Below are 25,640 nucleotides of genomic sequence, written 5' to 3' on the forward strand. Positions count from 1 at the left end.
TATCTCCATTTTACAGATGGGAATCTGACATTCCGAGATGAACTAATCTGGCCGAAGAAGATGTTTTTTTTTTGAAGGGATCTTTCACTAAATATATTTCATAATGAAAACAAATTAAATGAATTTGAGTTTTCAGTTCACAAAGAAATCAGCACTTGAAAGTCTCACGATACCTTTTTCCTCTTTTATATCCATTTTTTCAGATAATTTACTTTTCTTACTCATTTTGTCATCTGGAACACGATAAACTCTTGCTCGAGCATTTACAAACAACGAAGTACTAGAATCAAGAAACAGCCATCCTACAGGAGGAGACAGACAATATTAATAGTCATTTGCAACATGCCCACTTCAACCTCCTCAAAAATAGAAAGCTCAAAATCTTCCATCTGAAACAATTGCGCTACATGCTCATTATATAATTGCTGCCTTTACAAGACATAAAATGCAAATTTCTGATGTATTTCATACATTAAGTAACAGCAGTTAAGTGGGAGAGTGAAAGCATTAACTGTCAATAAAGCCTCCGTCCTTATGGCTAAATACATAAGCTTAATTGGAAACCTTAGCATGGCTAGCACAGATTTTTGATTTTTTTTTTTTTAAATCAAGGTTTTACTCATGTATTAACTTCTAGAATGTTGTTCACCTCATACCTGAATTCTGACCAAATGCTTTTTCAGTTGCTCTCAATGATTCCACAAGGTTAAGAAATGTGACACAGTCATACTGAGTTAGATATTGTAGCAAAGTACGTAATATCTTCAAATCCTGAACCAAAGATTTGGTCTTAGCTCCAAGCTGGTGCCAAAGAGGATCTAAATAGTGGCGAATTGTCTAGAAATATAAATTGGAAAGTATTGTAAATGCATACTGGAGCAATCTGCACAGAAATGAATCAGTACAGCCCCATAAAACTTTTTACAATAAAAAATATTTTTCATTGCCTCTAGCCTCCTGCAGAGGGGATTCACCTCCTTCCATCCTGGGGGTGAGTCGGGGGTCGGTGGCTCTGGGGCTGACGTTTGATTCCTGCTCTGGAGAGGCAGGGTAGGAGACCCTGGGGGTATGGGTGTTTGATTTTTGCCTATGTAGTGGAAGACCCTTGAGGTAGTGGCAGCAGAGCAAGCCTCCCACCTTGGAGCAGGGGCACCTGTGCTGTGGGGCCAGGGCTTGGCATCCTGCTCCATGAGTTGTTACCTGGAACATGGGGTACCAATCACACTCAAATTTGGCCTGACTACTGCTTGTCATGATGGTAGAAGGCTGGCCAGGCCAAATACAAGTGGTGCTCTGGACATGCATGCCAGATTGCAATGCCTGGAACAGCTCTGATTATGCCTCCAAGATAATTATTAATCTTTGTTTTGTGTTATTTCAGATCTGTGAAAAACACAGGAATTTACACAGCAACTCCTTTTCTTTGTAACAAATTTAGATCCTGAATCAACATCCATTGAATGTTTGATTGATTTTCAATAAGGTTATAGAATCATGGGATCAGAAGGGACCTCAAGAGTCATCAAGGCCAATCTCTGGCACTCATGATAGGACCAAACACTGTCTATTGTAGACCATTTCTGACAGATGTTTGTTTAACCCCCTTTTAAAAATCTCCAATGGTAGAAATTCCACAACCTGTCTTGGCAAATTATTCCAGAGATTAAATAAATACTCTGAGAGGAAGTTTTTCCTAAGGTCCAACTTCTCTTGCTGTGATTTAAACCCACTGCCTCTCGTTCTATCATCAGATGTTAAGGAGAAAAATTATTCTCCCTATAAAAATCTTTTAGGTATGTGACAACGGCTATGTCCCCTCTCAGTCTTCTTTTTCTAGGCTAAACAAACCCAATTTTTTTAGTAGTTTCTCATAGGTCATCTTTTCTAGACCTTTAATTTTTTTTTGTCTTTCCTGGATCTTCTCCAACCTGTCTACATCTTTCCTGAAATGTGGTACTCAGAACTGGACACAATACTCCAGTTGAGGCCTAATCAGTGCAGAATGGAGTGAAATAATTGTTTCTCATGTCTTCCAACACTTCTACTAACACATGCCAGAATTATGTTTGCCTTTTTTGCAACAGTACAGTACATGGTTGACTCATATTTAGCTTGTGATCCACTATGATTCTTATATTCCTTTCTGTAGTACTGCTTCCTTTTTCTATGTGTACACCTGCTTGTTCCTTCCTAAATAGAGTACTTTCTATTTGATCTTATTGAATTTCATTCTATCCATCTCAGCCCATTTCACCAGTTTGTCCGTGTGATTTTGGATTATAATTCTATCCTCCAAAGCACTTGCAATCCCTCTCAGCTCTTATCTGCAAACTTTGTAAGTATACTATGTGCCATTGTCCAAACCAATGATGAGGATATTGAACAGAACTGTACCCAGAACCAATCCCTGTGGAACTACATGTGTTATGCCCTTACAGCATGAGTGTGGAATCACTGATAACTACTCTCTGTGAACTACTACCCAGCCAGTAATGCACCAATTATTTTTCGCTCCACCAAGGGTGTATTTCCCTAGTTTCTTTATCAGATGGTCATGAAAGACTGTATGAAATGCCTTACTACACTCTTTACATATTGTATCTGCCACTTCCCTCACATCCATGTGTTACTCTCAACAAAAGTTGTATGTTGGTTTGACTCAATTTGTTCTCAATTACTTGTGACGAGTTACTTATCCCTTTATTATTTTCTAGAGAAGTTTGCAAATTGATTGCTTAATTACACTTATCCCTTGCTTTACGAGCACAATTGGTTCCCAGTTCTCTGCTCGTAGGCAGAAACTTGTAAGAGGGATGCTAAATTATCATTAAAATACACATAAAAGTCTCTGATTAGTTCCTAGGGCTCCCAGCTCCGGGAAGGAGTGGCAGCAAGTGGCACTACTTTTGAAAGGCGAGTGAACCTGGGGTTGGGGAGGGTTAAAGGCTGTGGGTAGTTTGGGGCTGTGAGCATGAGGGAGGGTTAAAATCTGGTGGCAGGTTGGGGGGTTCAGGCTGCCGCGGTTTGGGGCTGGCAGGAGGCGGGTGGAGCTGCAGGGCTGTGGGGGCAGGCAGAGGGGGGATCTGGCTGTCTGGCTGCAGGCTGGTATGGGGTCTGGCTGCCGTGGTGGTTACAGGAGGGGGTGGGGGGGTCAGGCCATAGGGGATACAAGCATCAGGCAGCAGCGGCGGGGAGGGTTTGGCCATGGGGGGGTACAGGCAGAGGCAGGGGGGGTCTGGCCACAGGAGTTACAGGCAGCAGGGGAGGGGTCTGGCTGCAGGGCATACAGGCAGCAGGGGGAGGGGGACTACCCACAGGGCCTCAGGCAGTACAGGCGTGCGGGGGGGTACAGGTGGCCATGGGGGACACAGACAGCTGTGGGAGGCACAAGCGGCAGCAGAGTCTGTCCACAGGGCCGTTAGGGGTGTTGGGATGCGGGGGGCTTACAGGCAGCTGTGGGAGGGTCTGGCTGTGGGGAGGGGGGCAAGTGGCTGCAGGGTTGGGCTGCAAGGGGTGTACAGGCAGCCGAGGGGGCGGGGTCTGGCCACAGGGCCAGCAGGGGTGTCGGGCTGTGGGTTGTACAGGCGGCCCTGGGGTCAGGCTGTGGGGCGCTCGGGGGTACAGGCAGCAGGGTGGGTGGTTCAGGGTGTGGCTGGTGCGGTTTAGGGCTGTGTGGGGGGTGGATCTGGCTGCAGGGTCAGTAGGGGTGTCAGGCTGCCCTGGTTTGGGACTGCTGGGCCACGGGGAGTACAGGTGGCAGTGGGGTCAGAAGGGGGTCAGGCTGCAGCACATTGTGGCTGTGGGGCTGGCAGAGGGGGGCAGACTGGGGGGGAGGAGGGTGAGGCTCATGAGCAGGGGAAGGTCACTCGTAGAGTGAACTAAGGTAGGTGTGTCCCTTGTTTAAGCGAGTACTCGTAAATGAAGTACTCATTTAACAAGGGGTGAGTGTATTTGCTGCATTATCTTTCCTTGTACAGTAGCTCACTGGTCTGTTATTTCCTGGGTTGTCCTTATTTCTCTTTTTATAGATGGGCAATAGACTTACCCTTTTCTAGCCTTCTGAAATCTGTTATCTTCCATGACTTTTACAAGATCATAGCTAATGGGTCAGACATCTCCTCAATAAGCACCTAAAGTATTCTAGAACGCATTTCATTAGGCCTTGGTGACTTGAAGACATCTAACTTATCTAAGTAACTTTTAACTTATTTTCCTATTTCAGTTTCTGATCATACCCCCTTTTCACTGTCATTCACTCTGTTAGGCATCCAATCACCACCAACCTTTTTGGTGAAATCTGAAACAAAAATATAATCAGGCACCTCAAGCATTTCCAGATATTCTGCTGTTCTTTTCCCCTCTTCACTGAGTAATGGTCCTACCCTGACCTGGGTCTTCCTCTTGCTTCTCATGTATTTGTAGAATGTTTTCTTGTTACCTTTTATGTCTCTAGCTAGTTTTATCTCATTTTGTGCCTTAGCCTAATTTTGCTCCTACACACTTCTGTTATTCATTTATATTCATCCTTTGTAATTTGACAGTTTCAGCTTTTCACAGAACTCTACTTTAAAATAATTGAAAATGTCTTGGGTAAGCTAGGGTGGTCTGTTACCATACTGCCTATCTTCCACACATAGTGCAATGGTTTGCTCTTATGCCTTTATGTCTCTGAAAAACTACTGTCTTCAATGGCTTTTCCTCTTAGACTTGCTTCCCATAGGATCTTACCTACCAACTCCCCAGGTTTCCTAAAGTCTGCCTTCTTGAAATCCACTGCCTTTATTTTGGTATTCTCCCTCCTACTGGGCCTTAGAATCATGTACTATCATTTCATGATCGCTTTCACCCAAGCTGCCTTTCACTTTCAAATTCTCAGCCAGTTTCTCCCTGTTTGTCAAAATCAAATCTAGAACAACCTCCCCCAGGAGTTTTCTCCCTCCTTCTAAAACAAAATGCCTCCAGTACATCCTGGGCTTGTCTACATTTGCCCCCAGCTTCGAAGAGGGCATTGTAATCAAGGCCACGGGAGATTACTAATAATGTGCTGTGGTGAATACGCAGCACTTTATTAGGCTAATTTTCCCCTGCAGCAGCTTCAAAACAGCAAACTTCGATGTGCTGGCATGCATGTAGCTGCAGGCACTTGGAAGTGCCCACGGCTACATGACACACTAGCACTTCAAAGTCTGACACTTCCAAGTGGCCGTGGGGGAAAATTAGCCTAATGAAGTGCTGCATATTGACTGCAGCGCTTCATTAGTAATCTCCCGAGGCCCTGACTACCATGCCCCCTTTGAAACTGGGGGCACGTGTAGACCCAGCCCCCATGAACTTGCCATATAATCTGTGACTTGCTTTGTTATTTTCCCAACAGATTTCTGGGGCAGTTAAATTCCCCATCTTTTATGTCATGGTCTTCAGTAGACCCCTACCATACATCACCTTTGGTTTTGTGCCCTTTTTATGGTTACCCAGAGACTTTCAACAAGTCTGTCTCTCACTCAGTCCAAGTATATATATACACACACATTTTTAATATACAAGGCCCCATATCTTCTTTTTTCTCCACCTGCGCTTCCCGATTAACCTCTACCCTTTTATACTAATATTCTTATGTGTATTATCACACCAAGTCTGTGATGCCAACTATGTCAATGTTGTATTTACTAGCATTTTGAGTTCTTCCTACTTATTCTCCTTACTTCTCGCATTAGTTTACAGACATCTAAGATACTCATTCAGTTCCTCCCCCAAGTTCTGTCTTGTTTCTACTTTATCCCTACTATTACAGGGGTTAAGCCATGTAGATACATAAAGTGTAACAAGAAAATATGCTATAAATACATTAGAAGCAAGTGGAAGGAGAGGGTAGGCCTGTTACTCAATAGTGGAGAAAGGGGAGAATCAGTAATAGAAAATGTGGACATGGCAGACGTGCTAAATGACATTTTTGTTTCTTTTTTCACCATAAAAGTATAGTAGCAATTGGGAATCTATGTTAAAAGAACCCCAGTGATGAGGTTAAAATAGGGAAATAAGTTTAACATTAATTAGAAAAGTTAGATGTTTTCAAGTCTCTCTGAAATACATCCTAGAATAGCGAAAGAGCTGACTGAGAAAATCTGAGCTATTAGCAATTATCTTTGAAAAGTAATGGAACACAGTGGGTGTCCAGAACACTGGAAAGGGGCCAGTATAGTGCCAATCAATAAAAGGGAAAAATAAGAACAACCTGGAGAATAACAGACCAGTTAGCTTAACTGCAAAATGCAGAAAGATAATGGAGCAAATATTTATGCAGTAATTTACACAGACCCACAAGATAATAAGGAGATTAGTAGTAGCCAGCTGAGATCTGTCAAGAACAAATCATGCCAAATCAACCTAATACCCTTTTTTATCACAGTAGCAAACCAAATAGACAGAGATGGAGAGATAGATGTGTTATACCTTGTTTTTAGTAAAGTTTTTGTTACTTGCAAGATCATCTTGTAAACAAAGTAGGCAAATATGAAATGGAGCTACTATAAAATGGGTGCACAGCTGTTTGGCAAACCCAGAGAGTAATTATCACAGTCAGACTGGTGGGTATATCAAATGGTGTCCCACAAAGATCAGTTCTGGGTCTGGTTTTATTCAGTATCTTCATTAATGATTTAGATAATGGCACAGAATATATTTGTATAACATTTGCAGACAATACAATACAGATACGTGGAAAGTACTCCACCTAAGAAGATGCAATCAGTTAAGGAAAATCTATACTAGGGAAATAAGTTGATTTCATATATGCAATTCTAGCTACAGCATTTGCATAGCTGGAATCAATGCATCAGAATTGACTTACTACCCTAGTGTAGTCCAAGTCTCTTTGGTTTTCCTTTGACATCCCTTACTCCATGCAATAGTGTGGAGCAGAGGGGTCAACGTCTGAGCCCAGGGAGGCTGACTTTGCTGCATCTTCACCAGATGCACAAACCCGAACTCTGGGAGATTGACAGCAGTGCTTCAATCTTCCAGTAAGTATAGACAAGCCCTTAGCTGCACACATACAAAATGGGAAATGACAGCTTGGGAAGGAATATGCTGGAAAGGGATCTGTGGGTCATAGTGGATCACAAGTTATCAACATTATAACACTGTTGCAAAACAAACAAACAAACAACATAATGTTTGGATGTATTAGCAGGAGTGTTGTAAGAAAGCCATGAAAAGTAATTCTACTCTACTTTGTGCTGATTAAGCTTCAGCTGGAATATTTTGTCTAATTCTAGCCACCACATTTCAGGAAAGATATGGACAAACTGGGGAAAATCTAGAGAAGAGCAACAAAAATGGCTGAAGATCTGGAAAACTTGACATAAGGGGAAAAGAAGATTGGGTTCGTTTACTCTGGGGAAAAAGAAGACTGGAGGGGGCTTGAAAACAGTTTTCAAGTACATAAAATATTGCTAAAAGGAAGAGGCGAGAGAAAAAAATGTTCTCACCTCTGAGAACAGGAGAAGCAGCAAAGGGCTTATGTTGCAGCTAGGGCATTTAGAAAAAAAACTTCCTTACCATCAGGGTAGTTAAGCACTGAAATAAACTGCCTAGGGAATGTGTGTAATCTCCACCACTGGAGATTTTTAAGACAAACACCTGCCAGGGATGGACTACATAAGTAGTTCCCAACCTTTCCACTAGTCTAATCACAGCCTCCCAACTGTTTGCAGGCCCCCAATCGCCCCCCTCAACCATTTGCTGACCCCCATCAAAGACAATTCTAGCTGCTATATAAACTTCGTTAAATGAAAAATGAAAACGCAACAGATTTTTGGACAGCAATTAATAACATTACTGGAAGATATTTAATTTAAAATAATGTGACAATTTCCCCTGTCAGGCTCTCTGGGTCCCTGCGCTTCCTGGCAGTTCTCTGTTGTGCCTCAGAGACCCACAGTGACTCCTTATCTGCCCAGGCCTTTCCAGAGGCAGGTGTCTCTGCTTAGGGAGCCATCCTCATCATAGGCAAGTCCAGAATGGGGAGGATAAAGCCAGTCCCCTTGCAGGCCCACAAATGCTCCAGTGGAGTAACTCTCTGGGGAAGGGTGGGGGGAGTCCGGACCCACCCTCTGGCCTAGGGTCCCTAAGAGGACAAGAGGCAGCTGGCAAGGCCTTCACCCCCTGCCCTGATGTAGCAACCTCACCCTAGGCCACTTTGCCCATTGCTTTCCTGTGGTACCTTCCCGTTCTTGCTCTGCTCTTGCTCTCCAGTGCACCTTCCAAAACCCTCCCCCATTCTACCAGGCAGAGAGCCTTTTATAGGGAGTGCCAGGCCTCAGCTGACCATGAGTGCTGATTAGACTCACCTGTGGCTGATTCCTAACGAGGACCCAGCTGCCTGCCCTATTTAGGCTCACTCAAGGAACAGGAGGGTACTAGCCCACCAGCCAGCAAACCTGCCTTCTAGCAAGCCCCTGCAGCCTACAGGCAGTGGTCTGCCACAATAACCATTGATTGTAACTTTCCAATTTAAAACTTATTTGCTATGATCATATTTATTTATCTTTTATATTTTCACAGACCCCCTTCAATACTCTCACAGATACCCAGGGGTCCACGGACCCCAGATAGGGAACCACTGGTCTAGATAATGCTTAGTCCTGCCTTGAATGTGGGAGGGACTAGACTGAAAGACCTCTCGAGGTCCCTTCCAGTCACGCAATTCTATGATTCTCTAAGCATTGTGTCAGGTCCACAGTCTCTAGATACAGGCATAATTACAAATGTTTTTATAAGAATTTTTATAACAAATACTCTATAGTTAACAAAACAGCAGTCATGTAGCATTTTAAAGAATAACAAAATGATTTATTAGGTGAGGAGCTTTCATGGGACTGACCGTCTTCAGATCTATGGATTAAAGAAGTGGTCTGTCCCACGAAAGCTCCTCACCTAATAAATCATTTTGTTAGTCTTTAAAGTGCTACATGACTGCTGTTTTGTTTTGTTATAATACACATTAACACAGCTACCTCTCTGTTACTTTACAGTTACTTTGCCAAAAGCATTCAAATAAGAACATATTTAATTGTTGCAATATTAAACCAGGATCTTGAAAATATACTTAAAGATGTGTGACTTTATCCGAAACATAACCGAACAACCTGCATCCTCTATTGCATTTAGTATAGATTTTCCACCAAACTACAGTGGCTGGGAAAGAGACAAACATACCTATATAACTTTTCTTGAGCTGCGCTCTCGCTTTAATATTCAGTACACTTTATTCAGCGAAAAAAGAAAGCACCATAATACCACAGCATTCTCAGAAGAGTTGAGCATGCTGGAGATGGGCAATTTCAATATTTTTATAAAACAAAAATCTTTTGTATGAAAAGTCAGAGAGCCTTGTATTAACATAAAAGCAGAGATAATGAATGCAAGTAAATTGTGTCACATAAGGGCTACGTCTACACGTGCACCCAACTTCGAAATAGCTTATTTCGATGTTGCGACATCGAAATAGGCTATTTCGATGAATAACGTCTACACGTCCTCCAGGGCTGGCAACGTCGATGTTCAACTTCGACGTTGCTCAGCCCAACATCGAAATAGGCACAGCGAGGGAACGTCTACACGGCAAAGTAGCACACATCGAAATAAGGGAGCCAGGCACAGCTGCAGACAGGGTCACGGGGCGGACTCAACAGCAAGCCGCTCCCTTAAAGGGCCCCTCCCAGACACACTTTCATTAAACAGTGCAAGATACACAGAGCCAACAACTAGTTGCAGACCCTGTATATGCAGCATGGACCCCCAGCTGCAGCAGCAGCAGCCAGAAGCCCTGGGCTAAGGGCTGCTGCCCACGGTGACCACAGAGCCCCGCAAGGGCTGGAGAGAGAGTATCTCTCAACCCCCCAGCTGATGGCCGCCATGGAGGACCCCGCTATTTCGATGTTGCGGGACGCGGATCGTCTACACGTCCCTACTTCGATGTTGAACGTCGAAGTAGGGCGCTATTCCCATCCGCTCATGGGGTTAGCGACTTCGACGTCTCGCCGCCTAACGTCGATTTCAACTTCGAAATAGCGCCCAACACGTGTAGACGTGACGGGCGCTATTTCGAAGTTACTGCCGCTACTTCGAAGTAGCGTGCACGTGTAGACGCAGCCAAGGAGTGTTAAACTGTGTGTCTGACCTCTGCAGAAGTACATCAACCAAGTTACAGCTTTACTATGTAACTGGATACAAAAACTAACAAACTAGGTTATCTGTTGCTATCCTTGCACAGGAAAAGATCTTATTAATAAGAATATGACCATGCTGTCAAGAAAGAAGTACTGTATACTTCATTATCTCTTACTTCGTATTAAGGTCCTATTCTGAGCAAAAATGTACAGCTACCTATTATGACATAGTAGGTAAGGTCATATATTTCTTTGAAGCAAATTCTGCTAGTAAAAGAGACAAGGTTTTGAGCTCTTCCTCCATTGTGTTTTTCTAACAGTACGGGACCATCACAACAACACTGCAAAGATTAGTTCACAGTGACGGATGGTAATTATTAACTTTATTTTCCCATTTTCCTATAGCAAACTTCAAATAATAAGGTATTACATACAATAAAGACTAAGTAGTTAAGTTACATGGAAATAATTTGGCCTTTAAAATGTTAAAAATTGTCCCATTATTATTATTAGTAGTATTACAATAGCTTGTATTATGGAGCAAGGTCTCTGTGTTCTAGCCACTGTACAAATGTAGATCAATAAGATGGTCCCCGCCCCAAAGATATTACGATCTAATGTTACAATGGCAACTACAGAAAATCAATGCCACAGATTAGTACAATTTTTTGATCAGCAGTGGCAATGAAAATCCTGAGGGTGAAGTGTTAAATTGCTTCTAATTATTTTTCAGAATTATAACAGTACATTATTGTAGAGAATATTAATTAATAAAATTACTTTCATTCTTTCCAGTTACATTATAGCAAACAAAAACTAAATTTACCTTGTCAAAAGGTTTTCCAATGGCATTTTCTAACGATAAGTCTTCTACTTCAAGAGCTGGGTTATAGCGTTTGAGTTCTCTCAGACACACATTCAGAATATCCAGTATAGAAGTCTGGACGGCGAGCATAGCAGGGGTCATTGATACATGTATTTCTACCACTTCAGGTTTGTGTCTCTCTAAAAATGAATTCACTGCTATATGAAACCTAGAGAGAAAATAGCTTATGAAGATTTATATGAGCAGTACAGAATCCTTACAGGCTTAATGCCACAATTATATAATAAATTCACATAAAAAGAGGTCCAGTGCAAGTTAAACCACCAAGCTAACTGAAAAATGCACTACGTTCTATGGAAGTGAGGGTAGTTGCTAATGTGTACAATCAGCCCCAAGAAACTATAGTCTGATCACACCTGTATTTATCCTCGTTGCCAAATATTAGAATAACAAAGCCTGAACCCATAAGGCAATGGAGAAATACTGTATTATACGACAGAACCCCAGTTATCTAGTCTAATGGGGCTACAACCAGATCACATAATCAAAACTCTGTATAAATTAGAGAATGGGAAAATCCAGTGCTGCAGCATCATCTATTGGCCACTGGAAAGATTGCCCACTTCTGGCTCTGAAGTCTGTTCTGTAAATAGAGAGAGATGGTTAAGGGTACATCAGACAAACTGGACTGCACAAACTACCAAAGAATAATTACAGGAGTGATACTCCATATCCTGCAGTCCAGTGGAAAGGAAAAATCCCTTGGAACAGGCAGAAAAAAAGGTCATCTAAATCTTGCGTATCTCAAGAATCTACCAATCAATCCTAAGAACCAAGACCACTTTATTTTGTACCTCTTGACTATTCTGTATCCCAGCACATACAAAAGAATTAATGTTTATAATGGATTCCATAATCTAGAAGTGAAAGGAGCACTGTGTGTGGCGATAGCTGCCCCATTTGAGCCCACTTCTGCTCTCTTCTACGACTAAAACAAAAGCTTTTACAGATATTACTTAAAGGCCGTGTCTACACTAGCCCAAATCTTCAAAATGGCCATGAAAATGGCCATTTCGAGGCACTGAAATACATATTCAGCGCCTCATTAGTATACCGGCGGCTGTGGCGCTTCGAAATTGATGCAGCTCACTGCCGCTTGGCTCGTCCAAACGGGGCTCCTTTTCAAAAGGACCCCACCAATTTCAAAATCCCCTTATTCCTATCTGCTGAATGTTTCAGTCTTTTAACCTTTTGCTACTTAGACAGAAAGAGGAGTTTATATCTTCTATCATATACTGCAAATATGAAATCATGGAGGGCCAGTCCAAACAATATTCCAGACCTCCAAAACGCCCCCTCCTCCTGAATGCTATAGCTGTCTTAATGACATAAGTGTTCAGACAAAAGACATTCCTATCTGCTGACAGGAATAAGGTGATTTCGAAGTTGGTGGGTTACTTTCGAAAAGGAGCCCTGCGTGGATGAGCCGTGGCTGCTGGCATACTAATGAGGCGCTGAATATGTATTTCAATGCCTCATTAGTAATCTTTGAAATGGCCATTTTCATGGCCATTTCGAAGATTTGGGCTAGTGTAGACTTAGCCATAGTGGAATGTAACAGAACAAAGCAGGAAAAGATGAGTGGATCTCTTGACAGAGTGGGCTAAAGAAACAGTAAAGTGGAGTACAACAGATGACTTTTCCATTCAATGGAAAAATTAATGTTCTCTGCATTTTCAACATTAATGGTCTTACCCGTTGTAAGAGAACAGATTTTGATTCTATTCTGGGCTTTGCCCTGATTCAACAGGAGACCTATTGTATAGCAAACTCTAGCTATGTCTACACTTGCCCCCAACTTCAAAGAGGGCATGGTAATCAGGGCGATGGGAGATTACTAATGAAGTGCTGCAATGAATATTCATTGCATATTCATTGCAGCACTTCATTAGGCAAATTCTTCCCCGTGGCAACTTCGAAGTGTCAAAGTTTGAAGTGCGGGCATGCTGTATAGCTGCAGGGACTTCAAAGTGTCTGTGCTACTTCAAAGTGCCTTTATTCCCCAAAATTTTCAGGAGCGAAAGCACTTTGAAGTAGCGTGGGCACTTCAGAGTGCCTCTGCCTACACAGCATGCCGGCACTTGGAAGTTGATGTGGGGAAGAATTTGCCTAATTAATTCATTAGTAATCTCCCATCACTCTGATTACCGTGCCCCCTTTGAAGTTGGGGACAAGTGTAGACATAGCCTCTGTGTTTCAGTCAACTTCAGATGTTCTAGATTGCGTCCACAACCCGGAGGATTGGGCCCAGGATGGGGCCCCAGACTCATCGGATGTCCCTGTGGACATCCGCCAAGCTGCCTCCTCAAAGCCTCTGGAACGGGCTTTGGATCAGTCCCTCAAGGCCTCCGTCTCCAGAGGCTCAGGCCCAAGATGTGACCCTGGACCTGCCAGACGTCCCTGCAGACGTCCTCCAAAGTCCCTTGTCAAAGTCCTTGGAAGGCTCTTTGGATTGGTCTCCCTTAGGTCTCAGTCCTTGGAGGTGAGGGTCCCGAAAAACCTGATCTCAGTAATCTCTGCAGACACATTGAAGACCCGGATGTGCAAAGCCCACCACCATTGGCAGGCAGGAATGCGGTCCAAGTCCATTTAAAGGAAAATCTTGGTGTTTGATTTAGAGCTGGAAGCTGAAAACGTAAACTTACGAAAAACTACTACAATCCAAAACTTAAGTTAATAAAAATACACTGTGAAGCAGCAAGGCATCTTACCTTGGCCACAGATAAAGTTTCCTTACAAAGAGATTTCTCATCACTCTTTCCACATGACAAAAGCCAGTATCAAAGGCAATGGCATTGTCTGTAAAAGCTTTGATGAAGCCTTTCTTGTTCTTCTGGCGATAGAGTCGCAAGATAAATGCTTCCTGACAAGACTCTATGATTCTGTGTGCTTTGTATACCAAAATACCTGGCAGAATAAGAGGTTTTCAGTTATACAAACGGAAAAAAAAGTTAAAATATTATGTTTATTTTTTCCACAAGAATGTTCTAGTCTTTTAACCTTTTGCCACTTAGACAGAAAGAGGAGTTTACATCTTCTATCATATACTGTAAATATGAAATCATGGAGGGCCAGTCCAAACAATATTCCAGACCTCCAAAACTCCCCTCCTCCTGAATGCTATAGCTGTCTTAATGACATTAGTGTTTAGACAAAAGACATTAATACTGAAAGGGCAACAAAAAGGAAAATACCAGGGCTTAATTTGGATTTGTAGAGTTACATAAGAAAATTATGGAAATTATCCTAAGAATAAATTTAAAATGAGGGCAAATTAGAAGTTATCACAGTATTATCCCATTACAATTTAGGCATTTTAAAGGTCACATTAATTTATTTACAAAATATTGTAACTTAAAGAACTGAAACACCTGATGACATTTTATTCAAGCTTGTCTCATAATCAAAGAATCATTCAAGACATTGCTTTATCATATTTTCTATTATTTTCATACCTTCATGGATTTTAATGGCAGAAGGAATCACGATGATTCTCGTCTGATTCCTTCAAAATACAGGGAACGGAATTTCACCATGGTAATGTGAATGCTACCCAAAACAGTGTATTTTTAAAAAGTGTTAAAATTCTATGGCAGGCAAGGCATACTGCACTTTTACCATGTGTTAGACAACTGAGGTAAGGCATACAAATGGGCCCAAATATTACTTCACTCAGCTAAGACCTGCTGAAAGTACAGCTTGCCTGGTTTATACCATGATTCTAATCCATTATTTAATACACATTAAAAAGTCTCTGTTCCTAGCAAAGACAATGCCAGATAAGCATCTTATTTCTAGTCCGAGTTTGACTAGCTTCAGCTTTCAACCATTGATCTCATCATGCATTTGCATAATTAGAATAAGTTTTCACTTCTTATTCTTCTACAGCTTACACCTCCCTTGCCTGGCACAGTCGGAACCTGACAGGTCCTGAACAAGAGAATTTGCCAAACGAGGGGATATCCCAAGGCTTCTGCCCACTGACAGCCCTGCACTTCTTTGGCTGCTGCAGTTCCAGCCACCAGACTTCCCTCTTCTGGGACTGTGGTCCCAGGCTGGGGTCCCTGGGGCTGCCATGGGACTCCAGCATCTGCCACCTGGCTCCTGGGGGACAGCCAGGTGACTCTGGCTCTGTCCCCTACCCCCACAGGGCAAGCAGGGGCTCCTCCTTCCACAAATTTGGGACAGACCAAAACAGCCTGGAGAGAAACCTTCAATAAGACACTGGGAAATAGGACAAGGCACCACAAAGAATGGATCACAGCAGAAACTCCAAGAGAAGTGAATGAACAAAAGGACAGAAAAGCAGCATCAACAACAGCAAAACAAGAGCAGCCTAGGTGGAAGCTCAGAGACTGTATTCAGAAGCCAACAAACAAGTTAAAAAGGCTGTAAAACATGACAAGAAAAACTTTGTGGAAAACCTTGCACAAGCCAAATAAGCCGCACAACAGAGAAATTTAAAAGAGCTCTCTAACATCACATGGAAGCTAGCTGGGTCACGGCGTACAGTGGATCAGCCAGCACAGGACAAGGAGGGGCATGTGCTAGCAAACCCAAGTGAGCAGCTCAGTAGGTAGAAGGAACATTCTGAAGAGCTACTGAACCACCCTGCCCACATGGAACCTCCCGATTTACCACCTGCAGATATACTGCTGCAAATTGACAGCTGCAGACCTACAAAAGAAAAAAAAAAATCAGAAAAGCCATTCCTCATCTGAAAGTGGAAAAGCACCTGGTTCAGACAACATCCCCACAGAAGCAATCAAGGCATGTAGTGAGACATCAGTCAATATGATGCATAATCTGTTTGAGAAAATTTGGGACACTGCAGAGATCCCACAAGACTGGAAACATGGCTACCTTATCAAGCTTCCAAAGAAAAGCAACCTGAAGGAATGCAAGAACTGGGGGGCATCACGTTACTGACTATACCACGAAAAGCATTCAATTGGATTCTCTTGGAGCCAAGGACGACAGGAATCGATAGGTAGCTCAGGGAAGAACAGGCTGGCTTCTGAAGCGAGAGCTCCTGTACTGACCAAACAGCAACTCTTAGAGTGATCATAAAGCAGTCACTTGAGTGGAACTCACCCTGTTGGGAGCGCGACAAAGGTGCCTATTGTCACCTTTCCTGTTCTTGACCACAATGGAGTGGATTATGAACAGGACAAAGATGGCCATCAAAGCGGCACTCAGTGAACATTTTTCGAACAGCTAGAGGACATTGCTTTTGCTGACGATGTCACCCTCCTTTCATACCACCATGAAACCATGAAAGAGAAGCTCAAAACACTAGACAAAACTGTCTCAATGACTAGACTGAGCATTAACAAAGGAAAGACCAAGACAAGGAGGCTTGATCAGTCCAACACCACCACTATCACACTGGGAGGGGATGACTTGGAAGATGTGGAGCAGTTCACCCACTTGGGGAGTATTATGGACATAGATGGAAAAACGTAAAGATATCTATGCCAGGATAGGGAAAGCAACAGCTGCATTCAAGACCCTCTGTCCCATATAGAGTTCATAAATAATATCTGCGAAGATGAAACTGCGGATCTTCAACACAAACGTGAAGAGTGTGCTCTTGTATGGATGCGAGCCTGGCATACTAGAAAGTCTTCAAATCACAAGCTGCAGACATTCATAAACAGATGCCTGAGGTACATCCTTCACATCAAATGGCAAGACTTTGTCACAAATGATGAGCTTTGGAACAAAGCAGGATGAGAACCAACTGCCATTGAAATCAAGAGAAGAAAGTGGGGATAGCTAGGCCACACTCTCAGAAAACCATCATTCAGCGTAGTCTGACAAGCTGTCACATGGAACCCACAAGGAAAACGCAAAAGAGGAACACCTCGGACAATGTGGAGAAGGTCTACTGAGACTGAAGGACAACAACTGGGCTATTCCTGGAACCAGCTAGAAGTATTGTCCCAAGATAGACTGAAGTGGAGGAGACTTATAGATGATCTATGCTCCACATGGAGTACAAGGGTTAAGTAGCAGTAGTAGCTGCACCACTAGTTATCAATTATTTTAGTTCATGCAGGGAACTCCTGTAACTCCCCCATGGGCCCAGAATAAATTCCAAGCCCTTCAAAATACATATAATATATACTGCTGATATAACAGTCTGAGTGTTTCATGCACGGGTAGTACATTTGCAGAAATTTTGGTGCCTAGAATGTCCAGAGCCCACACCTGTCCCCAACTCAAACCCTCTCCCACCACCTGGCCTAAGGCTCTGAGAGGGAATTTGGTTGAGGGAGGGGTGCAAGCACTAGCAGGGACTTTGGGTGCAGGCTTTGAGCTGACACAGGAAGGAGTGCTGCTCTGGGACGCAGTTTGGGTGAGGAGGGGTAGGGCTCTGAGGGGCTTGGGTGCAGGTCAGAGTATGAGGTGCGGGCTCTGGTACGGAGTCATGGCTTGGGGTGTAGGAGGACTGCAGGCTCTGGAAGGGAGTCTGGATGCAAGAGGAAATATGGGATGCAGGTTCTGCGATAGCGTCTGGGTGCTATCACTGGCCTGGAGTAGGGGATGTGGTCTTGGCACAGGGTCTGGGAGTTTGGGGGCTGGATGGTGGGGGAAAAGAGACTTTGGGGCCAGACGGAGGGTGAAGGGAGAGGGTGCAAGCTCTGGAGGGAGTAGGGGTACAAAAGAAGGTGTGGTGACAGGGGTGGAGTTGTCCCGCATACCTGCATCTGATGAAGTGGGTCTTTGCCCACAAAAGCTTATGCTCCAAAATATCTGTTAGTCTATAAGGTGCTACAGGATTTCTTGCTGTTCTCAAAGCTACAGACTAACATGGCTACCTTTTTAATTGGTTTAATGGCCACAGGGCAGCGAGAGGGATCTGGCCATTAAACCCACTGAATTTAGTTTTACTGTTTCAGCAGTGGCAGGGCAGGGAGCCACAGAGAGCCCCTCACTTGCAAAGAAGCCGTTGCGTGAGCAATAGGTGTGGAGCAGGGGGAGGCAGTGGTTATCCAGAAGGGGAGCCAGATGGGTCCTGCGTCGTCCTCGCTGTTCATTGCCTGCAACTGGGCTCTCGTGTTGCCATAGGACAGCCATTGAAATCGGGCCCTCAGGATTAGAATCAGAGAAGCAGCGGTGGCTAAGGTAGGTTTGTCTGCCATGTTGGGTGAAGTAACGGGAGGAGCTAACTTGGACAGAGTTTGTTCAGGCATGGTTAAGCTGGGGGCCTCTTTGGGTGGATGGGTTAGTACAGGGGCCGGTTTGGAGCTGAGGCAGGCTAATACTGGGGATGGGGGTTGGAGCAGAGAGGGATTAAGCCATATATAAGACTTATTAGGGGTTCTATAAAAACTCTTTCAAGTTTAAAAGGGTTCCATCGCCAAATAAAATTGGGGAACAGTCATAATCTATGATTAGATTATAAAATGTACAATTTTCTTCATATTAGATAAATAAAAAAGGAACAAGAATGTCATATACTTTCCCCCTAGATTTATTCCATTTTTTCTCTTATATCCAATACAGTTTCTACTATTCCAACTGATATGTGTAGCAAGAAATAAAAATATCATAGCTTTGGTCACAGTGACATCTAGTGGTAATGGCATAAGTAAAAGATCTGCAAAGGATTTTTAAAAAATTGGTGTACCTTTTTTCCCCTAATGGAAGTCCTAAACGATGGGAATTCTGGGGTTCTTATTGTAATTCAAACTAGAAATATAAAAAATGTCAAGATTCATCTACCCTAGTTCTGCTGTAGGACCTCTTAAAGTTTCTCACATAGTGGGAGCTCCCATCTATTTACTGAAGGAATGGAATACTGAATCCGTAAAAAAGACTCACCTTCTCATGAAATAATTATGTTAAATACAAACAAAATCAATAATGTTAGCGTCTGGGTAAAATTCTTTCCCTAGCAATTGTGGGGGTCTTGCAATTATTGAACTAGCTCTCCAATCACTAGTGTCTGTTCTAGGCTAGACCAGTTCTGAAATTCCAGTCTTAATAAAGGAAAAAACACAGCAAGTCTAATTGATAAAAATCAAAACAAAGGGCCACAAAGTTTCTCATGACCTTTAAGAGACATTTCATATTATTGGCCTTACTTTTATATGTAAAGTATTTCTCTAACATCCAAAAGGTTTAAAAACAAAAGTTATCATATAAAAAGTGTTTAGTAAGAGCACATAATGAATCAGGATTGTGAGCATGAAAATTTATTATTATATAAAGGTAAGTTTAATTAACCTATCAAAGATACTTCTAAAGAGTTACATGGAAAATAGTTCTCCACATTTAATTTATTTTCAATCTTAATTCTTATATTTCTTATATCAAGTGAATATTTTAACTATTAGACACGTTTTTGAAGAGTTTACATTGAAAAAACATAAGCACGAATCACCAAAGATTACAGTAATAATTAAAGTGAAACAGGTGCGTTTTTAGCAAGAAAATCCTTAAAGGTTGCCACAGCTATAACTTTTTCTGTTACAGCATATTTCACAAAAACCTCATTCTTCAGTATTTACACTCATCAGTTGGACTACCCATAAGCAAGGCTTGCAAAACGAAATCCCGTGTAGAGAGGTAGAGTAAAAGGAATATGAACAGAAAATTCTTAGCTTGCTTTCATTAAACTCTTACCAGTAATAAGATTTGAAGGAATTCTGTCTGTCAGGAAATCCACCACAAGAATTCGACTTGTTGCAAAGAGCACACCACCTTGTGTGTAAAATTCATATCTACAGATGCTTGTAATTTCATTGGTAACACGTCGAGGAAGATGAACAACTCCATCTGACCTCAGTTGATCAATAAAATACTCCTAAACCAATTACATGTTTAGAAAACAATATGTTATGAGGCAAATTGCTTTGATTAAACAAGTTAAAAAATTAGAGAGTTGTATTTTTTTTTAATGTAATGTAACATGAAAGATGGTAAAAAGAATATCATGCCTATTGCTATGTCGACACTACAGAGATGTTTTGAAAGAAGCCCTTCCAGAAGATCTCTTCTGAAAGAACTTCTTCTGAAAGAGTGCACCCACGCACAAAAAAGCAGATCAAAAGAGTGATCTGCTTTTTCGAAAGAGAGCGTTCACACAGACCCTACTCTTTCGAAAGAACAGGCCAGGGATCGAAAAATCAGGTACCATGAGGACTGCTCTTTTGAAAGAAAGGCCCTGAGAGCATCTACACGCAGAATCATAGTGTCCTAGGGCTGGAAGGGATTTCAGGAGGTCACTGAGTCCAGCCCCTGGCCTAAAGCAGGATCAACCTCAACTTTCAAAAGAACGTGTTCTTCCTGAAGTGGAAGAGCGCTTTTGAGGGGAGCCCTGCAATCTTTTGATGTACTTTAGAAAGAACGCTTTTTGGTGTAGAGGCTCTGTGAGATCTGTCGAAAGAGCCCTCTTCTTTTGAAAAAATCTTTTGAAAGCACTTACTAGTGTAGAAGCAGCCTAAGTTATTGGCAGGTCCAGCAACACAGCATCTACTATCACGCTGCTGAGGCTCGGGTTCAGTACCAAGTCCCCCATCCCCAGCACTAGTTCTAGGGGCTAAGAAGATTGAAACTTCAGGTCTGGGAATTGGCCACCACATGACGCGTCCAAGGCAGAAGAATGCACTTTGACTATAAGGACACGGGGGGCGGGAAGTCTGGGGGGACGGGGCGGGAAGTAAGGGGTGAGTGAGGGATTTCATTACATCCCAGCGCCAGAAAGGGGGCTTGGGGGCCTGTGTGCGGGGAGGAGCATATCCCGCTCCCCGGGGCCGGGGGATGTGGGGGGGCGCGGACCGCTTTCCCTGCCCAGTGAGAGGTGCAGGGAGCAGGTGGGAGAGCTGCCTGCCCCTCGCCGGGCGGCCCTCACCTCCTCGGCCGGGCTGGTGTTGAGCACTAGCACCAGGCTGGCCGGCTCGCAGTAGAGGCGGAGGAAGCGCAGCAGGATTCGGTCGATGCCCAGGCCGCGCGCGCAGATCACCAGCCCGTCCTGGTGGAAGAGATCCAGGAAAACCTGGTTCTCGTGCTCCAGCGGCGCCGCCATCGCCGGCCGGGCTGACAGGAGCAGCCGCCCGCAGCCCTTCCGCCTCCTAGTGCTCGGAGACTGGCGCATGCGCGTTAGCCGCAGTGACGCCACTGGCCCGGACGCCACTGGCAGGGGTCCTTCCCTAAGGCGGCTGCCGGCGCTACCTCGGAGCGGCCCAGTTCTCCCGCTCCGTGCGGGCTCATGGAGGCACCCTTCCCCCGCCTGCTCCTTAGGAGGAGGAGGTGGCGGGAACGCCGCAAGCCCATCGTGCGTAGGCAGGTGGAGCAGAACGGGCAGGAGGCGCCGCACCCCGCCGGCAGCCGTAGAGGGGAGTGACTCCCTGCCCCGCGCCTCCCTCGTGAGGGGGGAGGGGAGCCGACACCTTCCCGGTGCCCTTCCTGCGGCGCGGCCACCCCCGACGTTCGGGAGGCAGGCCCAGGGCATGGCTGCCCTACAGATGGAGTGCTGGGTTCGGGGATTTGAATCACCTACAGGCGGGGGATTCCTCCCAGCTTCTCTCCCGGGGAGAGGGAGAAGAGGGTGAACGGAGCCGCCCGTAACAAGGGGGCATGACAGCGAGCTGGAGCCTTGGAGCTCGTCTACACGAGGCAGAAGATCCAGGATGCCGCATTGGAGCTTCTGGGGTTCGATTTAGTGTGCTCAGTAGGAATGCGCTAAATCGAAGCTGAGGGTGCCCCTGTGGACTGCCCCACTCCTCATCGTCGCTGGCTGGTGCTGTGAGGTGGCTGTTGAGAGGAGTTAGGGAAGTTGAGGGAATTAGCTTCTCTGGTCAGCCTCCCACTGTGGAGCTGCACCAGAAGTTTGACTTCAGGTGTGTTGACTCCAGCTATGCAAATCTCGTAGCTGGAGTTAGGTATCTTAGGTCGAATTTCTTTTGTAGTGTAGACTTGCCTCGAGGTATGCACCAGGTATTTTGCTCCACCACCTCCCTGTCTTAGGGTGGCAACGTGTTGCAGAGTGTAATATGAATGAGGCAGTTCCCACCCCTTAAAGCTATTGTTTCAAGCTGTCTGTATACTCAGCCCAGGCATTTTGGATCATGTTTTCAAATTTTTCTTTGCATCTGTGGTGAGTGGAAGTATATTTTAATGAAGGCTGAGATTCTGCTTTTGTCATGTGACCCTAGTATATGGAGTCCTGAGTCAACGGTTCTTGTCCCCTAATCCAGCCCTGGCCTCAGTCTCTTGTCTAGGGAGAAACAACACGACTCTGGCCCTTCTGTTGGCTGGGACTCCCTCCTTTTTCATCAGCCTGTATGTTTAGACCGTCCTCTGGAACCCCACTCATGCATCTGGCAAAGTGGGTCTTTCCCAATGAAAACTTATGCCCAAAAATATTTTAGTTTATAAGGTGCCACAGGACTTGTTTTTGAAGATACAGACTAACTGGGCCACCCTTCTGATAGGGGTAAGAGAATACTCCCCCAGAACTGCTTTTAAGGGTGGGTGAGTGGGAAGGAGATATACCACAAAACTTAACACATTGAGGGACAACAGGAAGCAATAATCTTGTCTCCAATCTCCTGTGGTATGGCTGTGTGTACGCTGGAGACTTCTGTCGACGGAAGGCCCCTTGTGTCGACAGAACTCGGGGAGCATCTACACTCATAAAGCCTTCTGATGATAGAGTCTAGACAACTCTGCTCATGCCTTGGCAGAGTCGCTTCTCAGAAATTTGAGGCACAGCTCTCTGTCGATAAAGCACTGTCGACAGAAGTGCGGTGCAGATGCTTTTGTTGCCAGAGAGGACTTCCAGTTCCTGGGCAGCTCTGTTTGCAGAGCTGCCATTCCTTTTCCTGTCACTAGAAGGTAGTGCAGTCTGGCTGTTCTCTGTTGACAGAGCAAGTTGTGTGTAGCAGCAATCTGTGGACAGTCTGCTTTCTGATAGACAGCTAATGGACTTGCATGCATTTTCCACTCTCTTGTGATGCATGAACACTTAACATTTCCTGATAAAGGTGGGTCATACTTGCTAAGAAGCTCAAGTATACCAAGAAAGTTTCCGTGTGCAGGGCCACTGATGTATTAACTGGAACCAAACAAAGCCAATCCCTGTTCAGAAAGAAAAAGAATGACTTTCAGTATGCGTTCAAGGAGTTTTTTCCAGTTATCAGTTTCTGTGTTTATTTCATTCCAGAGTAAGTTTTCAAGTGAACTGTCAGCTAACGCTACTCTACTAGCTGATTTTCATGTAACATAATTATCTTTATGTCATACTGAAGTTTCATGTGCAGGTATTTGGTCTTTCAACTTCCTCCAACTTCTACTGATGCTCCAGCTGGATGGATCACACGGTACTGGTGCATATGAAGTATTACAGTTAAAAATGAAGCCCGCTTTTCCATACTCCAGCAGAGACAGCTTTTTGTGTAGATCTCTCCATTTGGAAGCGTTTTTCTCAGCAGATAAGAGGGAAAAAACATAATTTTCAGCATCTTTTGGTATATTACTTATAATCTGAAAACAACTAACTTTGAAAAATGTCTGCCTTTGAGAAACATCGTTCTAATCAAAAAGTTCAGTATCAGGTTGTGATTCCACTGTTGTTACTCTGTGCTAGTGTAAATTCTGGCATAAGTTCTCATGAGTTCTTGCTCTTGCTGCATTGCATCTCCGAGGCCCTCATTTTCTGCTTTTGGAGTCTTTAAATTGAGCATAGTTTCTGCATCTGTGGCTATTGTTGGAATGTTTGTGTCTTGATTAATGACCTAATTTTGAGCCAATAAACATAAGAACATAAGAATGGTCATACTGGGTCAGACCACAAGTCCATCCAGCCCAGTAGCCTGTCTGCTGACAGTGGCCAGTGCCACCTGCCCCAGAGGGCGTGGACTGAAGATGATGATCAAGCGATTTGCGTTCTGTCATCCATCTCCAGCCTCTGACAATCAGAGGCTAGGGACACCATTCCTACCCTTGCTAATAGCCTTTTATGGACCTAACCTCCATGAATTTATCTAGCTCTTTCTTAAACTGTGTTATAGTCCTACACTTCACAGTCTCCTCTGGGAAGGAGTTCCACGGGTTAACTATGCACTGAGTGAAGAACAACTTTCTTTTATTAGTTTTAAACCTGCTACCCATTAATTTCATTTGGTGTCCTCTAGTTCTTGTATTATGGGCACAAGTAAATAATGTCCTTATTCACCCTCTCCACACCTGTCATAATTTTATATACCTCTATCATGTCCCCCCTCAGCCTCCTCTTTTCTAAACTGAAAAGTCCCACACTTTTTAACCTCTCCTCATACTGGACCTGTTCCAAGCCTCTAATCATTCTAGTTGCCCTTTTCTGAACCTTTTCCAGTGCCAGGATATCTTTTTTTAGGTGTGGAGACCACATCAGTACACAGTATTCAAGATGCGGGCATACCATAGATTTATATAGGGGCAGTAAGATACTCCTTGTCTTATTTTCTATCCCTTTTTTGATAATACCTAACATCCTATTTGCCTTTTTGACTGCCTCTGCACACTGTGTGGATGTTTTCAAGGAACTATCCATGATAACTCCAAGATCTCTTTCCTGATTAGTTATAGCTAAATTAGCCCCCATCATATTGTAAGTATAGTTGGGGTTATTTTTTCCAATATGCATTACCTTACACTTATCCACATTAAATTTCATTTGCCATTTTGTTGCCCAGTCACTCAGTTTGATGAGAACTTTTTGACGTTCTTCACAGTCTGCCTTTGTCTTGACTATCTTGAACAGTTTAGTGTTGTCTGCAGACTTTGCCACCTCACTGCTCACCCCCGTCTCCAGATCATTTTTGAATAAATTGAACAGAATTGGTCCTAGGACTAACCCTTTGGGGACACCACTAGTTACCCCTCTCTATTTGGAAAATTTACCATTTATGCCTACCCTTTGTTTACTGTCTTTTAACTAGTTCTCAATCCATGAAAGGACCTTCCCTCTTATCCCGTGCCAACTTAATTTACATAAGAACCTTTGATGAGGTACCTTGTCAAAGGCTTTCTGGAAATCTAAGTATACTATATCCACTGGATTTCCCCTGTCTGCATGTTTGTTAACCCCTTCAAAGAACTCTAACAGATTAGTAAGACATGGTTTCCCCCTGCAGAAACCATGTTGACTTTTGCCCATCAAATCATGTTCTTCTATGTGCCTGCCAATTTTATTCTTTACTATTGTTTGCACTAGTTTGCCCAGAACTGACGTTAAACTTACCGGTCTGTAATTGTTAGGGTCACCTCTAGAGCCCTTTTTGAATGTTGATGTCACATTAGCTATCTTAAGTCATTAGGTATGGAAGCTGATCCAAAGGACAGGTTACAAACTAGTGTTAATAGCTCTGCAATTTCCCATTTGAGTTCTTTCAGAACCCTTGGATGAATGCCATCCAGTCCTGGTGATTTGTTAATGTTAAGTTTATCTACTTGTTCCAAGACCTCCTCTAATGACACTTCAGTCCGGGACAGTTCCTCAGTTTCATTTCCCACAAAAGGTGCAGGTTTGGGAATCTCCCCAACATGCTCAGCTGTGAAGACTGAAGCAAAGAAATCATTTAGTCTCTCTGCAA

The 25,640-nt window shown here is 43.7% G+C and overlaps 1 protein-coding gene across 1 annotated transcript in view; it reads right to left on the reverse strand.

Moving 5' to 3' along the window:
- ERCC4 (ERCC excision repair 4, endonuclease catalytic subunit) overlaps positions 1-21,268 on the reverse strand; it is a 40,435-nt gene extending 19,167 nt beyond the window's left edge. The window contains exons 1-6 of the mRNA XM_075010469.1: positions 20,918-21,268; positions 19,690-19,870; positions 13,767-13,962; positions 10,996-11,203; positions 657-837; positions 174-302 (exon numbers count right to left, since the gene is read on the reverse strand). Of these exons, the coding sequence (XP_074866570.1) occupies positions 174-302; positions 657-837; positions 10,996-11,203; positions 13,767-13,962; positions 19,690-19,870; positions 20,918-21,160 (1,138 nt within the window). The 5' untranslated portion in view covers positions 21,161-21,268. The remainder of the gene's footprint in view (positions 1-173; positions 303-656; positions 838-10,995; positions 11,204-13,766; positions 13,963-19,689; positions 19,871-20,917) is intronic.
- Between the last annotated feature and the right edge of the window lie 4,372 nt (positions 21,269-25,640).

Source organism: Carettochelys insculpta, chromosome 16 (assembly GCF_033958435.1).
Source record: "Carettochelys insculpta isolate YL-2023 chromosome 16, ASM3395843v1, whole genome shotgun sequence".
In the NCBI taxonomy this organism is placed as follows: Eukaryota; Metazoa; Chordata; order Testudines; family Carettochelyidae; genus Carettochelys; species Carettochelys insculpta.